The 17163-nt window shown below is 39.1% G+C and overlaps 2 protein-coding genes across 2 annotated transcripts in view; both read left to right on the top strand.

The window, feature by feature from the left end:
- The window catches only part of smo (smoothened, frizzled class receptor), an 8656-nt gene extending 3019 nt beyond the window's left edge, over positions 1 to 5637 (top strand). Inside the window, exons 5-12 of the mRNA XM_005927197.2 lie at positions 57 to 276; positions 389 to 512; positions 637 to 729; positions 1125 to 1233; positions 2853 to 3038; positions 3584 to 3732; positions 3842 to 3976; positions 4108 to 5637. Of these exons, the coding sequence (XP_005927259.1) occupies positions 57 to 276; positions 389 to 512; positions 637 to 729; positions 1125 to 1233; positions 2853 to 3038; positions 3584 to 3732; positions 3842 to 3976; positions 4108 to 4724 (1633 nt within the window). The 3' untranslated portion in view covers positions 4725 to 5637. The remainder of the gene's footprint in view (positions 1 to 56; positions 277 to 388; positions 513 to 636; positions 730 to 1124; positions 1234 to 2852; positions 3039 to 3583; positions 3733 to 3841; positions 3977 to 4107) is intronic.
- A 2123-nt stretch (positions 5638 to 7760) lies between these two features.
- Positions 7761 to 16900, top strand: cax1 (cation/H+ exchanger protein 1). The gene is made up of 20 exons (XM_005927198.3): positions 7761 to 7996; positions 8748 to 8921; positions 9145 to 9275; positions 10415 to 10529; positions 10650 to 10766; positions 10846 to 10907; positions 11071 to 11247; positions 11444 to 11635; positions 12039 to 12138; positions 12621 to 12762; positions 13273 to 13456; positions 13552 to 13651; positions 13746 to 13864; positions 14045 to 14082; positions 14173 to 14300; positions 15579 to 15712; positions 15907 to 16001; positions 16124 to 16202; positions 16293 to 16401; positions 16550 to 16900. The coding sequence occupies exons 1-20, from the start codon at positions 7918 to 7920 to the stop codon at positions 16621 to 16623; spliced, it is 2349 nt and encodes a 782-aa protein (XP_005927260.1). The 5' UTR covers positions 7761 to 7917; the 3' UTR covers positions 16624 to 16900.
- The last annotated feature ends 263 nt before the right edge of the window (positions 16901 to 17163 follow it).

The following is a 17163-nucleotide window of genomic DNA, read 5'->3' as shown; positions in this document are numbered from 1 at the left end:
AAAAAAAAGAAAAGAAAAAAAAAATCACAGAAATTCTCTAATCTTGCTCTTTTCAGGTCTTCGGAAACGCTGTCATGTGTCACCATCTTCATCATCGTCTACTACTCCCTGATGTCAGGTGTGATTTGGTTTGTCATGCTGACATATGCCTGGCACACATCCTTCAAAGCTCTGGGCACTACTCACCAGCCACTGTCTGGTAGAACCTCTTACTTCCACATGGTCACCTGGTCCATCCCCTTTGTCCTCACTGTGGCCATCCTAGCAATCGCTGAGGTGTGTATGAGGCTTTTCACTAAAATTCCTCATTCTTTGAGATTTTAAAATGTTTTACAACTGAGGTTGGTCAGTTTTATGATTCCTTTTGTCTATGCCTGGTTGTCTAAAGGTTGACGGAGACTCTGTGAGCGGGATCTGTTTTGTGGGCTACAAGAACTACAGGTATCGCGCTGGCTTTGTGCTTGCACCCATTGGAGTGGTGCTTGTTGTTGGTGGCTACTTCCTCATTCGCGGTGAGTTCCGAAGAACTGGTTTGTCATGTTTTGAGCTCAAAGAGCTAAAAAGAGACACAAACTGTCATAAAAGTTACTCTTTAATCTTTGCAAAGACTTAATTAAAACATTTCTCTGTTTCTAGGTGTTATGACATTATTTTCCATCAAAAGTAACCACCCCGGTCTCTTGAGTGAGAAAGCAGCGAGCAAAATCAATGAGACTATGCTGCGACTTGGTAAGTTCTCTACTGTCGTCTGATCAATATCAGAGAGAAACCATCCTGAGAGTTGAAACCTGGGCTTAACTGCTTGTTCATCATAGAAATCAGGCATTTTAATAATGCAGGGGCGTAATTTCCTGGGGGGTTGGGGGGGTTATGACCCCCCCCCCCCCCAATAATCAGACCCAACCAATATAACCCCCCCCCAATAAAATTATGAATTATCTTGCACAAATAGGCTGTTGATTTTCTTTACTCATTTCAGTTATTACCAGAAAAATAGTTGCATGTTCAGCACAATGTTACGCCGATGTAATAATGCATTAAGGTTTCTTATTCTGTATGATGTATACAAGGAGCAAAGCGTCTAATACCTTACATATAATTTGTTGTCCTTCTTTACGATACAGGAATATTTGGATTCCTTGCCTTTGGTTTTGTCTTTATAACCTTTGGCTGCCACTTTTATGACTTCTTCAACCAAGCTGAGTGGGAAAGAAGCTTCAGGGATTATGTGCTGTAAGTTGTGTTTTCTTTTAGACGGAAAATATATAATTTTATGTGTTTTTACTGCTCACACTAACAAAGTCACCACTGCTATTGCACAGCATATTACCCTTTCCACCTTAGAGGGACCACAATGCCAGGCCCAGGATGCATATCTCCCAAAAAATAAATAAATAAATACCTGAATTTTTCCAAATATGTCACATTAATTTAAAGTAAACCTATTATGCTAATTTCTATCTCCATATATTTATAATTGGAATCTATTAGAGTACCTTTGGATTAATTGTCACTATAGCCTGACCGATTTTTAAGACCAATATTTGGTGATTTAAACATTCCATATATTGGCTGATTTTTTTTTTCTTTCAAACACAAAACACATAAATAGTTTCCCCCAATATTTGTTATTTGTTGTTATTTATGAGTCCTAACATAATATGATAATGCAGTTTAAAAGTACTCTTCCTTTATCGTTACCAGTCGTTGATTACTTGTTTACACCCTGCCTGAGTCTACTTGGATCAGCTGGTTATTGTGCTGTGTTCTTCCCGAAAATGTGTTGTCAATAGGGAGGTTGCAGAGTTCCCTCTGGTGGACAAACTAAGCAACACTTGTTACATGCTTAAAGGCGGTTTCTTCCATATGTTTTATACCACAAAAAATGTATCGGCCATTAAAAATCCCAGTCCCAATATATTGGCAAATAGCTAATATTGGTCCACTAATATTGGCTCCACTCACAGTATTTAATGTTTGCAGACCCTCATGGAGACCTGCTCCTCTCCCTTTAAGGCAACTTTCTTTTCATTGGCTACCCCTTGTAAACAGATGGTTGAATGGAAGGTGATCGGGGTGACCATATTAAGGATACCCCTTCTCAGTGACATCATACACTGAGCAGTCCGAGGCCTGAGATTTTGGCTCTCCTTTTAGGATTTAACCAGCTGATCTCTTGCTGATTAGGCCAATGTGCAGCTACCTGTGAGAACTAATTAACCAAAGCATGTTAATATCATGCATTAGTTCATTTCTGTTGCATTGACATTTAGTTGTTGTTTAAAATTTTTAGAAAAGGTAAAATAACATTAGTTTTTATGCTATTAATCTTTTATTTATACACTCATTATGCACCAAAGTTTTGATTAGGTGGAACTAAAATGGTCAGTGGTAGCGATCAGTATGGAGTCATTCGAATCCTTGTCTGGACTGAAGGAAGTTTTACCTTACAGTTTTGCAGCAGTTCAAGTCCTAAGGTGTTAAAGTTTACACCTGCTTGCTTCAAAAGCTGCTTTATACCTCAGCACTTCTCAGTTTCACCCTCCGCATCCAGTCACACACAGATATCCACAACCTGATGCACACTCCAAACCGCCATCTAACCACTCAGCATGAAGCAGTGAATGCAGCCCTCTTTCCCCACCGTGTTGACACTGGCTGGACTGGAATGAATTTTGCCTCAAAAATGTAAACCACTCTCTCCCCACCCTAACATGTAAAAGACCTTCTTATTAACCAGATCCAGCATTTGAATGCACCTCAGTCATATGACTAGCTAGAAGGTGTGGGAGGCACACACTGAGGGCACTGTTGGAGACACAGACTAATCATCTCTGTCGTATTTTCAACAGGTGTGAGGCCAACGTGACAATCGCCTCTCAGACAAACAAGCCCATCCCAGAATGCACCATTAAGAACCGCCCCAGTCTGATGGTGGAGAAAATTAACCTGTTTTCCATGTTTGGGACGGGTATCGCCATGAGCACCTGGGTCTGGACCAAAGCCACCATCCTCATCTGGAAACGCACCTGGTGCAAGTGAGCAAGTTAACACAAACTTCTGCAAACACGTCTCTGGTGTTATGGCTATAGCAGTGAAGAGATACTGTAGGTTAGGATGATTATTTGCCCTTTTTTAATGTTCTTTTTAAAAAAATTAGCAACAGTCTGTTTTTAAAATCATTGTTACACGCCTGTCCATATTAATATGTACAGTGATAGCGGTGTGTTAAATGCCTGCTCTTTGTCCAAAATAACTGAAAAGTTTGGATTGTATCCCCATCACTTCAAAGTATGAAGACACGCACATGCATTTAGTCCTGTTGTGTACCTCCAGTGCATGCATTTCAGTTTGCACTGTTGATTTTTTGGGGGGTTTGCATTTTCAGTCGAGGCCAAGGCTTTCTTACTCTGTATTTTTCCATGACAGAGCTTGATTGATGATTTTAGCATTTTATCTAAGGTCAAATGGCAGCTGTTGGATTTCAAAACATTAGGTCTCAATCTCTTGCTATCAGTGGATCAGGACTGAATGTTTGTTGTCAGAAAAATTAATGTAGCCATCTGTCATTCTACTTTGCCAGGATCATCGGCCGTAGCGATAATGAACCGAAGAGGATAAAGAAAAGCAAGATGATCGCCAAGGCATTCGCGATGAGGAAGGAGCTCCACAAAGATCCAGAGAAAGAGCTGTCCTTCAGCATGCACACCGTGTCCCACGAAGGACCAGTGGGTGAGTATATCATTGAGCTAATTCAGATAAATACATCTGAGTGCAGAGATGTCATTGTATTGACCAGTATATGGTTAGTTAGGGTTAATTTTTTTCTTCTCTTTCATAGCCGGAATCAATTTTGACCTAAACGAGCCATCAAATGACATGTCGTCAGCTTGGGCACAGCATGTGACAAAGATGGTGGCCAGGCGAGGTGCCATCCTCCCACAGGACATTTCTGTTACTCCCACTGGTACACCAGGTGAGCTCCGGAGACCATGATTCTGGCTTTACACCAACTCCCTTGAATATAAATTTCAGATCAGATGTTCTAGACCTTGGGTTTAAAAAAAAAATAAATCGTAATCTTTACTTTCTATTATTTTGTCACAGTGCCCCCTCCAGAGGAGAGGAACCGCCTGTGGATGGTGGAGGCCGAAATTTCACCAGAAATGATAAAGAGGAAAAAGAAGAAGAAGAAGAGGAAGAAGGAGGTGCGTCCGGTTGAGGAGATGGTGGACCACCAGGTTTATCGCCAGCGTGAGTTTGGTCGCAGCTCAGTGCCCCGTCTGCCCAAACTGCCTCCTCATCCCAGCCTGGTTGCCAATCTGCGGGAACAGCAGAGACAACAACAGAAGATTGAGGAGGAAGTTCTGCCTGGGTCTTACCCAGACTTCCAACCTTCGCGCCGTCTGTCATGCGAGGAGAAGTGTCCCTACCTGCAGTACCAGACCAGCCAGAATGGCTATGGCCACAGCATGCTGTCTGACCCCCTGACCTTCAGAGATCGTCCAGAGGATCTGGGTCTTGGTCCGCGTTACCCTCCCTCCAATTGGCAGCCTAGTGCGTCTTCACGCTACCCTGGAAATATGGATATCACTGATGGAATATCAGAAAGAATGGCCCACGTGGCTCGGGTACCAGCAGGCCGGAGGGCTGGTTACGGACCCATCCACTCCAGGACCAATTTAATGGAGGCGGAGCTTATGGACGCCGACTCTGACTTCTAAAATCATAGCTGAAATAGACTGTTTTAAGGTGTACGTACATAGCAAGGTAAAAAAAAAAGTGCTGGATACTTTCGCAAATTCTTACTAAAGAGCAGTAAAATCCCAATGCCTGGACGTTAAGATGGAACAAAGCTGGTCATTTTTTTTTTCTTAAAAAAACGCAAAGGGATAAAATAGAATAAAAAGTGTTGTGTATAAGAAATTATTTTTATATTTTATTTGTGTCCAGTAACATTTTAAAAGCAACTCCAGGATGATAAGTCAAATAAGGCAGCTAAAACCGTACATGGCTTGAAACAATACAGAAACCCAGATGTCTTTATCCTGAAGCACCGACTCATTCGTCCGCCTGCATCAGCTCCAACCTGCTGGTTACAACTTCAAGCTCTGTGTGTTACGGTGGGACCCGACGCTCCGATCGGTGCCAGTCAAGGATGAATTAACCAGGTTTACTTTTCCTGGGATTATCAATGAATGACTTCTTTAAAAAGATTTCACCAATTCTAGAAGACTATTTTAAAATGCCTTTTTATTGTTGTTGCTATATTTAATATTTTTTATTGACGTCTTATGTCACGAGTATTTCATCACTCCTAGGGCAGCAGAAGCTGCATAATACTGTTTATCGCAAGTCTTCTCTTGTATTATATTTTAATGTTTTGCTCTATCTTCAAGCTACTATATATCTATTAATTGTTTGTTCTTATGTACAGTTGGGGTACTAACCATTACCCACACGCCCCCTCACCCTATAAATACTAATAATTGCTAAATGTTCGCACTTCCTGAAGAATTTCTAATACACACTGGGACTAAAATGAAATTAGATCCACATACGATAACTCATAGCTTCTTTTACACTTCATTTTTGATGCCTTAAATAGTAAAGCCTTTTTTTTTTTCTTTTATTAAATAAGCTACTGTAACTGTGTAGTTATATGTACACACTCTGTTGCCTGGTGCAATAATTCTACACTTTCTGCTTTGATTGGAGGAAAACTTACTTTACAGTTTTGCTGCATTGGACTGAAATGAATGGCTCTCTTTTACTTGTACATTTCAACTTTTCCTCTACATTTTTTTGCAGCTGTATTTCTACTTTCTCTTATTCTGTTGTAAATATTAAGTCAAAACTGCATCCTCCTCAGTTCAGTTAAAAAAAATTTGATAATGCTCCACAAGGAGCTTATTCAGATCTGAAAATAAAAAGTGCAGAATTTTCCATCTCTCTCTCTCTTTCTGTGTGTACTGTATTAGCTGCTCATAGATTTCTCAATCTGTTATATTTCCAATGTACAAATCACTCGATTCTTCTGCTTACATGATGTTGAACAAAAGGGAAGAGTCAACTGCTCTATAAAAGAAAAAAATCTGCCGCTGTACTCGTGCTGTAACCAAATGATCACCTACTATCGTCACGTGTGTTTACACTTACTGTGGATAAATGATGCTGAAGTAAACTGTGTTAAATCGCTACTTAGTCAACACAGATACATTTTGTTACATAGAAGTGTATGAGAATTATTTATGTTATTAGTAGTTGCCACACTGCCACACTATGAATTCAATAACAAAAAAAAAGCTGATGTCCACCTAAAAAGTTTGTGTTTAAAAGAAAATAGAAATGAGGATTACTTTTGAAAAGTAATAATTTCTGGTTTTTTGTAAGCTGTCTGAAGATTAACTGTGGCGCTTTGTGTGTTTAGTCTCCAAACTGAGTATAAGAATACTGTCACTTTTACTGTGCAGCTGTATTTTCTTTTGTTTTGTTTTTATATGTAAATAAAATTTTAGTGAAAAGTGAAACAGATATATGCATTTTTTTTTCTTTGTGTTTTGCCTTTTGCAACAGTTGTAATCTCCGCTACGACTCGAGGACAGAAACTTTTATGACATCCCATTCCAAATCGTTCCACGTTTGCAGCTACAATAATTTTTACTCTTCCAGGTTTTCTACAAATTTTTGGGCAGTGTGTAGGTGTAAAATTTTAGCCCATTCTCTGTTCTACTTCATTCCAAAGTGGTTGCAAGGAAGGAGGTCAAGTTCTTCTACAACAAACTCATCCAACCATGCCTTTATGGACTGAGGAACAGTCATGCTGGGACAGAAGAGGACCCAAATGTCCCCACAATGTATGAAGTACAGAACTGTCTAAAATGTCCTGTTAAGAAAAGAATTAGGATTTAACTTTAGTCATATTAAAGTCGCCAGGCCAACCCCTGGAAAAACTGCGCCACAGTGTGGCCCAGTACTTTTGACTGCAGCGTGTATTTGCAGCATGCAGCTTGCACTAATGATGCGCAATACTGCAAATTTTGGTATCATTCTGAAACCAAATAAATACAGGGCCTGCATTCCCTATACCAATACCGATCCTGATACTTTTAACGCCTAAAGGCAGCTTATGGAGAGTAGGACAGTGTTTCATGAGATGAATCATAATTTATTTGCAAATGATGAACACACCTGAATGACTTTTAAATCACTGTGATATTTTCTTTCCACAATAATTAGCTAAGACAACAAAACCAAAACACACCTTTCAGGTTTAAATATATATATATATATATATACACATATATAATGAAGAGCTGGAATGGAAATGTGCCTTTTGGGTCAGCTTCTGTTCTTGAAATGTACTGCAGGCTATGAATAAAATGGACATAACAATCAACGTAAACACTAGTAGGAATCAAAGTAACCTTACAAAAATGCCATAAGAAATAACTTAAATTTTATACATACAATTATAAAGTGAGGTAAGTGATAAAAAAGTAATTAAATATATAACTTATATTATATATTATTATTATCTGACCATATATAATATATTATATAGATCCAATGGGGGCACTAACATAAGTACAGTTTTGGTTTTATGAGATTTGGAGAAGAAAAAAAACCCATAATAATATCCGTATAAAAATAATATTAAGAAAAGTGAAGTTGAAAAAATAAAATAAAATTAGGCGCTCTGTCTGTATTTATATATCAGAAAATATAATACTCTTGCTGTTTCCCGTCCGCTTCCCCCACCGCCCACTTCACCTCGTCCTAATGGTTGACTGCTAATGCCAATAGCAGCTCGGACTGCACAGAATAAAGAGGGAGGGAAGTCAAGTCCAGAGGATTACAGGATAGGAGCAACGCTCGGAGAATAAAGTGTCATACCAAAAAAAAAACCAACCCAAAATGTCCCACAAAAACTGTTTACTTTTACCGGGTGATGTGGAAAACTTACCAAGAATATCCGAGGCTGATTCATCGTCAGGTGAGACCAAACTATTCAGCGTGTGCTCCTCCACACCTGCGCAGATCCTTTCATGTAGACTTTTAAAAAATGACGTTTTGAGTATTTTGTCAAGTTTGCGTTCCACGTGCTCTTTAAAGTCGCTTTCGGTTAAAAACAAAAGTTAATTTCAATTTGTATTTTTGTGGTTATAATTCTATTGAAAACGACGTTGTTGCTGTTGTTAAACCTTAATGTTTAAACAGATAGCGTTGTGGAGGATAGCCTGATGGTCACAGTTGTATTGTATGTATGTAGGTCATATGGTGCTTCCTTGGGATGGTGTTTAGTAACGTTCCTAGAGGCAACAACTGCTCACTTTAATTCCGTTTAACCTATTTTTTCTGTTTTGATTTAATGAAAAAATCACATACTTGCTGCTGTTTTCTTCTTGCAGTAATTTCTTTTCATTTTAATCTTTGCCTTCCACTGGCTGCCAACCATTAAATCAACTGCTTTTCATGAACCATAACCAGTATGCATTCCTTTTTTAATTTGAAAGCCCAGCAGGATTCTTAGCGCTGCATTGCAATGCACTGATAATCAGTCTTGACTGATTGCTATTGAGAGCTTGGGTTTTGTATGGACTCTGTATGACTCTCAGGAGGTTTGTGTTTGTCACACACATTTTCATGGAAGCATGTCGGTCAGCTAACACACTATGAATGGAACTGATACGCTGTTCTCTTCTGAAAACCATACTTCACGCTCTTTATAATGTTTCCATATTTAGAGACCTGTGTCCATCAAGAACAGCATCGATATCCACGGCAACTCTCCCTAACTGATAGGCTCTGTGTTGGGGCCCATCATCTCGAGACAGGCCCTGCAGATACACCCTCCCCAGATGCTTCTGGACACCACTTCTGCCACTACACCCCAAAATGTTTTTTTGGTGTCCATAGAGGTGAATATGACATTAGCTGAAACTAGAATAAAGTAGCAGATACCTGACTGGATTTAATAACTCTAGTTGGCTGGTTCTGGATGATCAAGACTACCTTTCCCAACATGGCTAAAGCATTATAAGATTCTGTGTATATGGACATGTGAAATGTTAAAATATAGAGAGGTTTAAATTAGAACAGGGTAGAAAAGTTGTTTTGTTTTTGTTTTTTTAATCTGCACAGGGGGGCATGTCACCTCAGCCCGGTCTTCTCCACCACGCAATGGAGAAGAGGGATGGCATGAATGCACCACAAGGACTACAATCAGAGTTGACAATGAGGTGGAGGCACACAGGGAGGCCAACAACTACAAGGTAGGAAACCACTCGATCAGGGCGGTGGTTACGTGCTAAACACTTACTACATACTACGGCACCTAATTTCTCACTTTTTATTCATAAAGGAAAGAAAAGGGACTTGAAGCATTTTAAAATACACATGTGAAAAGGATGCACAGCTTTCGCAGTAAATTTAATATGAGTCTAGGGCAAGAATTTAGAAATGTAATCACACAGAATCTTTCATTTCTAGTAACCATAAACTTTAGTGGTTCTGTGATAGCCGTTTGAGGTATCAGAAGTGACGCAGAAAAACATGGGGTTGTGTTTTGGGGCTTTTTCTTCTCCTGTAGTCTGTTATCCATGCAGGCTTAAGGGGGTTTTACTCACTCGGATGGAAAACGCTGCTAAACCGCCTGAAACAGCTCTTCTGTTGTCCTGGCATTTCTTCTGTTACTGTGTTGCACAAAAAAACGTACTCCACTTAATACAGATGTTAACAGCAATTTACGGTCTGCTAGTTTTTCCTTACAGGAGATGTTTTTACTTTATGATTGAGGATTAGTGGGCTAATTTTTACGCTGGTAGGAATGTTCTCACAAGAATAGCAAATATATGTTCAGTGTTAGCATGATGTGCCTGACATTAGTGGTTGCTTATTACGATAAAGCTGTAAGCATTTATGTACTTTTTTCAGATTCACTTCTTTGTCTTTTCTTTCTTCTTCTGCTTCTTGCTTCTTGTAGTCACCTCTGTCACACCAACCCTCTACATGTCTTTCACCAAATTCATGAGCTTTGTATGTGGTCATCCTCTTTTTTTTTCTTTTTTTTCCCCTGCATGGCAGCTCCATATTTAACATACTCTGTCCACTTCCCGGCACATGTGCAGATTGCCTCTAACGTTGTCACCAAACCAATCAACCTGAGCTGTCCCTCTGATATACTCATTTCTAGTCCCGTCAAAACTGGTCCTTCACATTATTTCTAAACTGTGGTAAAGCTGTGTTTAAAAATGGCTACATGTAAAACAAAAACTCGGAATATCTCCAGAATGACGCTAAAGCTTTTTCTTTTTGAGTCCACACCCCTGATTATGAACCTGTGAGTGTAATACACGCACTCAAAGCTGCAGGTGTTTTTCTTTTTAACAATAATACCCCTTTATTTCTTCAGTTTGGTTTCAGAAAATGGAAGGCCAGTGTAACGGAGAAGCCCATTGAAGACCAATCGGAGATCATGAAAGAGCTGCACTCTGACCTTAGCATTGTTAAGGCTCAAGAACGCCTGGGTTCCTTTTGCCTTTTTTTCATATTAGAACTCTGTTTAACTCCAGCACGCTCATACAGGCAAATTCGTGTTTCTTACGCTAAAGAACTAACCTGCGTTTGTGATTTCTGTCTCTTCTCAGGTTCAGTGGTAACCTTTGGGAATGTGTGCTATGTATTTTTATTTGGTTGGTGGATAGCGTTAATCTACATCCTCATTTCTGCTGTCATGTTTCTGACAGTGGCAGGTTCTGCTTATGGTATGTAGTCTTTAAAAAACTGCAGCACTCTTGTTTTCTGTAAATCTGGAAAATAATGCTAATGAGTTTCTTCTTTTAGGAAAAGTTTGTGTCACATTGGCATGGTACTTTATTTGGCCATTTGGGAAGTGTATTGAGAAGGTAATGAAGCCTTTTAATGTAATTTGTGTACTAAATTTGATACTGTGTAGACTCTAGAGTTGCTGTTTTAAGTTTAAAAATCAGGATTTTTAATAGGATAAATAGGTTTTAATGACAGCATTCAGTTAAAATCCTCTAATAAGAATTTATTAATTTTTTTCAGGTTGATAATGTACTTGATAGATTCTCTGTGAACCCTCCAAACTGTGAGGTTATTCCTCATGAGATGGACAGTGAGGACCTTGTCGTGAACAAAGACTCTGCATCCTTAGTGTCTTCACCCCCACCTATCCAGATCCCTGTCCCAGAACTGCCACCAAAGAAAACTTCAAAGCACTGGGTAAGAAAATCATACTGACCTCAGTTATGTGGTGCTGTGCACAGTTCTGAAATATTTATATAGAAGTTTACATTTAATTCAACCTCAGGGAAGAAGAACAAAGAAATGATTAGAATTTTTAAAAGTTGCCACGGCTTTCACGTGCATGACGAGTGTATGTAAGCTTCTGACCATGAGTCCTAATCTGCCTCCACAGTGTCGTGTCAGCACTTGCATTTGGTTGTTACTTGGTTACCCTGTCCTGGCTGTCATGCACTGCCTCGCCTGTGTGCTGTCCTGGTTGCTGGTCTTCACCATCCCAGTAGCAAAAATCAACGCTCGTATACTAACCGGCGTCCTTCTCATGGCACCAGAGGACCTTCACATCCACACACTGGAAAAGGACAAGGTTATTTACTGAAACAGATTGATGTTGTAGATATCAAGGCAGAGGATGCGTGAAGGATTTCCCCCTCCATTACCGCAATGGTTATGCTTTTCAAAATACCAACCGCAGTGTTGTTACTTTTTACAGCCGCCTTATTAGCCATGATCCTTTGTACTTCCCACAAGCTTTAAATGTGGTAGGGTGTGTTTAATGCTGTCTGTGACACTTTGTTCCATTTTAAAAGAGCAATTGAACCATATCACAACAAAAAAAAAAGTTTTCAGTTTTCACATGGCCTCAAAGTGAAAGTATGATCAAAACAGTTCAGCAAAACTGAACTGTGTATAACTTGTTAATGTTGGAGCTAATCAATTTTAATGCATGTTTACTGACTCTTTTTTTAATTCTACGATCTCCCTTGCAGACACAGGCATGTGGAACCAGAGTCATCTTGTGCTGTTATCAAGCTTTCAATATGCATTACTACAAATACACAGTCCACGGTATCAACATTTTCGCCCTCAGTATCCTTTTTAAGTTGTTAGACATAAAGTAAGGGGCTCAGTCACAGTTTTTAATCCTCAGCCTGAAAGGCCTGGGGGATGATCGCCGAGCGGTCTGGTGACACTCAACTTTGTGAACACGATAACCCAAGGATTGTAGAATTGATACCACAGATGTATCGGCTAAAAATGTAGGAAACGTTTTGGTGACCGTGACCAGAAGGTCAAGGCCAGAGGTCAACTTTACTAAAAGTCTTGTGAAGGAAAAATAATTTTTAAACTATGTTGTAATTGTATTTACTCAGAAAGATATGATATAGGCCTTTCGTCTTCATAGCTTAGCTATAATGATAATAACCCTTCTGCTGTCTGATTTCTGTAACTGTATAAATTTTCAGGCCAGGGCAGACGTGCAGAAAAGATGTTCTACTATAGCCACTAGTATTTTTACTGCTGGTCTGTCCACTGTCCGTCTGTTGTCCTTAAACCTATGCCCACTGCAGACCTGCTTCCGTTGGTATTTATCACTTTGATCATTGGTTACGCTGACAAAGAAAACAATTACTTCAGAGCCGAGACAAAGTTTGCTACAGCCATGATTTCCATTATTCCCCTGTCTTATTATATTGGCATGGGAATAGCCAGGTAGAATTCTTTCATTTTATTTTTGAAGTGATGAAAAATTATAGTGGGTTATTTAATTGTCTTTAGCCTTTGGTAACTATCTAGCCCCAGCTCCTTTCATCTGTTTTCCCTACCAACAAGTAGGCAGTGAAGCAAGTCTTGGACTGCAGCTGTTCATGATAGTCCTGCTCGCAACCAGAACCTGCAGCAGGTGGAGGATTTTTAAACTCAGAGGCTGCACAGCAGTCCAAGATTATCGCAATTGAGGTCTGTCCACAGGACAAGAAACACTCTGATTGACAACTGAGTGACACTGACAACTACAACAATAGCAAATTTGCCTGCTTGCATGGGTAAAACACCAGATGGCACTAGCTGGGGCTCGCTGGTTAGCTGCCTCTGAATTTATGAATTAATGTGTTAGTATGTAGCAAGTTAATCCCACTGAACGTTTTTAGAAACTCTTAACTACATATAACATTTCAGTTCTTTTTGTTTATTTTGCTTTGTATCTGTGTATACTTCCTGCAGCATTTCTGCACAGTGTAACTTCGCAGTGGGAGCGGTGGTGAACGCAACTTTTGGCTCCATCACAGAGTTGACATTCTACATCACGGCATTGCTTCAGGGACATCGTGCTGCCACCAAATGTTATGAAGAGGTTGTCAAAGCTGCGTTAACTGGCACCCTTCTTGGATGTATACTGTTCATACCAGTAAGAGCAGATGAATTGTGCCCATTGGTTATATTCGCAATTAGATGTCTTAAGCAGATGGCTCTACTCATTGCATAAAAATTCTAACTGCACAGGGTATATGTATGATCATTGGGGGTATTAAACACCAGGAGCAACGATTTAACAGCCGTTCAGCTGGAGTGAGCTCAGCTTTGCTCTTCATATCCATTGGAGGTAAGGATGGCAGATGTGCATAAAACAAACTGAGAAACAAAATTCTTCCAAAACCTGAGTCCAAACTCCTTCCATGCTGCAATATTGTCCCTAGGTGTGTTTGCACCTACCCTGTTTTCAAAGACCTTTGGTAATCTGATGTGTGAAAGTTGCAGCGATGTTCCCGGCAATGCCACTGTGTCCTTCGTCTGTAAAAACTGTCACTATGACACGGTGGGTGGCTGCTTCTTCTTTTTGTATAGAGATATAGGGTATTTTGTTATAGATCAGCTCAGTAAGTACACTTAAAAATGTCCAAAGGAAAGACTCAACTTTTAGGTTTTTCCAGGGCAACATGTTGCATCTTATTTTATTGTTGATTTTTCATTCTTATCTTGTTTGTGTTCACAACAGAGTCAAAGTGAGCCCCATTTAATTCTGTCCGATATTGAGTAAGTCTTGATGCTTGATTGCACAGCACTTCTCCAACACGATCAGCTTGATATTGTTTTGAGTGATTTTTTTTTTTTCTTTTTTTGCAGGCCTCTTATGTACACAATTTCTGTCCTTCTGCCTGCTGCATACCTAATTGGCCTCATCTTCACACTGAAGACCCATTCCCACATCTATGATATCCATATCAGCGATGGTCACGGGGGCCATGCACACGGTCAGTACACACAAGAGGGTACCAGCACTTCCAACCCCACTGGTGAAATCACCACCGGCCATCTACTTGTCACCAAACCATGTATTAATGCCAGTATTATTGCCCATGGGCCACGTTGCAACAGGTGTGTTGTGCATGCAGTTTAATCTTTTGGGGAACAGGAAAGTGAAATGATTGCAAAATGCTTATTGCTCATTGCATTCCTTATTACCAAGCATGTGCAGTGTTGCAATAAGGCAGTTTTGCATGTAAAAACCTGTGAAGATTAAGGAAATTGCATTAAATTGTTTTCTAGGGGGAAAAGAAATGCAAACCAGCTGTGTTATGGAAAATCTTAAATAAAACTGCAACCAGTTCTGCAACCAGCAAGACTGGTGAGCATTTTGGAGAAGGAGTTAATAAACACATTGCAGACAAAGAACTCTTACATGTTGGCCCATCTCACTATACCTTCAGCCCCATAAAGAATTCTTGTTTTCTGCTTGGCCGTCACCTAAAGATTTACATCCCTGATAAGGAGAAGGAGTCTCACTATCTGTTTAACATCTCCCATGAACTAACAATGGCCTCACTGTGTCAAGTGTGTGTGTCGAGCATAAGGCCCATTTGTAGTGCACATGCATACTACTAAGTGACAGTGAGAAAGTGATATTACTATTACTAATGTGGTATGATTCAAATATATAATTAATACATCAGAAAAGAAATCTGTCATGACAGCTGCAATTTAAAAAAAGCCTTTCTTTGAACGTTTATGCATTAAAATAAAAAATCATGAAATATAACTGTCATTGTGTGTGCCCAACAAGATCTTGGCACCTCAAGCCATTAAACATTAACTCATTATTCTTTATTTGACTCTCATGGCAGACCAGTAATCAGAATTAGCAAATTAGAAGTTTGTATTTTTGTTTGTTTTAGCAAAGTCTGGATGCTAATTTAAAATGTAGCACAAGCTAAAGGTGCTAAGCAAGCTGGCTTTTGGAGGGGAACAAGAATGCAGATCATACCTCTTAAAATGCATATTTGGATGTCCCTATGCACTGACTGTGTGGAATGATCTGTGGGTAGATCTGGAAATGTTATTTGGTTGAAAGAGCCTTTCCTCTAGAGAGCAGATTACAATCTAATATTTGCAATGATAATGATTTGGGTTTTTTTTATTTTATTTTTATTTTTTTATTAAAGTTAATGAAATAAAGGGCACTAACGGTTTAAGGTCATAAGTACTTATTGTTAAACCTGTCAATGAGCTCATGGTATGGATGTTACAAGCAGGTCACCATGTTGTCCACTGGTCCCGGTGGAGGGCTCTTGGAGTGCTGATTGTTGCCACAGTGCTGATGGCTTGCTGTGCTGACCTCTGCACTGAAAACATTAAGCCCTTTCTGACCCATTCCTCCATCTCCCAGGTATTTCAATACATTATTATGCTTTTTTTTTTTTTTTTTTTTTTTTTAATAAGGAAAATGGAAAGGAAAATGGAAAAACTCTAAACTTTATTGAACAAGACACCTGTAGCATGTAGAATGAAGTGGAAACCTTGTATTAAAGCTGACCAAATATTATAATACTGAAGTTAACTGCTTATCTGCTTATGCTGCAGTACTTCATTGGGGTCACGGTGTTGGCCATGGTGCCAGAGCTTCCTGAGATTGTCAATGGGATTCTTTTTGCACTGCAAAACAATATCAGTCTCAGGTTTGATAACATCATCCCGTTATATTATCACGTGTGTTATAACCCACCTGGATGGGCTCAATTTTAATCTGGAGTACTGGAAATGCACAAAATAGTAAACCTTCCTTGTCCCCTCTTTGCAGCCTTGAAGTGGGAAGTTGCATTGCTGTGCAGGTCTGCATGATCCAGATTCCACTGCTCATCCTCTTCAATGCATTCTATGTAAGTTAAATTGATTATTATTTTGTTTGTGATAATTCCAGTTATGACATTTCAAGCTATATATATTATTTTTTTCCTCTTTCCTCCCAGGATGTTGGCTTTATGCTTGTGTTCAGCGATATTCATCTTTGGGCTAGCATCTTTAGTGTAATTGTGGTCAATTACATCTTCATGGATGGGAAATGTGACTACTTTCAAGGTAAGCAATATCAGAATATAATACCAGAAATGTAAGTATTAATTTTGCACGAATCAGATGTTATCAAGGACTTTCTCATATGTGCATTTGTCAAAGTTTTTCCTATGTCAAATATCTTGCTTATATCCACTCGTTGTCTTGTCTGCAGGCACGGCTCTAGTGGTGGTCTACCTCATCCTTTTGGCCCTTTACTTCTTTGCTCCTTCTCCACACTCGTGTTAATGTGCCAAATAGTAATTTTGAAAATTAAACACATTAAAAGGTTTCTTAATCTTTGGTGGTTTGGGGTCAGACGCACAAAATGTGGGATCAGAAATGTCATGTTGAAGATTAAAGTGAATATTTGGATTTTTTTATATTTATATATATATGTATACACATAAAATAGTGTCTTCCAATTCTGTCTGTAATTTAAAAAAAAGTTTTTGCTGTTGAATAGAAATGTCAATTTGTGGTATTTTTCTTGTTAATCGTTGTAATATCTTGTTGATATTTGATATAATAAACATATTCATTAAAAAAAAACTTTCTGTATTTTTGCATTTTGACTATTAATCTTTCAGCTTTTTCATTTTGATATTTTGCCTTTGAGGTTATGTTATTCACTAGCATTTGGGCAAATTCAGCTTCACAAACACAACAAATACAAGGATGTATGACTTTGATCTATTGTGCACTTTGAATAAAAGCACTTTGAATAAAAGAATAAAAGTGGCAGCAACGATCCATGCAAGAGTCTTACACTGGACAATTCTAGTGTGC

The sequence above is a fragment of the Haplochromis burtoni genome, unplaced genomic scaffold, assembly GCF_018398535.1.
Source record: "Haplochromis burtoni strain Fernald_Lab_line unplaced genomic scaffold, NCSU_Asbu1 Contig_98, whole genome shotgun sequence".
In the NCBI taxonomy this organism is placed as follows: Eukaryota; Metazoa; Chordata; class Actinopteri; order Cichliformes; family Cichlidae; genus Haplochromis; species Haplochromis burtoni.
This window is presented reverse-complemented; position numbering and strand designations above follow the sequence as displayed.

Coding starts and splice junctions, on each gene's coding strand:
- cax1 (XM_005927198.3), top strand. CDS start 7,918: ATGTCCCACAAAAACTGTTTACTTTTACCGGGTGATGTGGAAAACTTA. Junction 7,997..8,747: donor CGAGGCTGATTCATCGTCAG/GTGAGACCAAAC, acceptor TTCCATATTTAG/AGACCTGTGTCCATCAAGAA. Junction 14,301..15,578: donor TCACGGGGGCCATGCACACG/GTCAGTACACAC, acceptor TGTTACAAGCAG/GTCACCATGTTGTCCACTGG.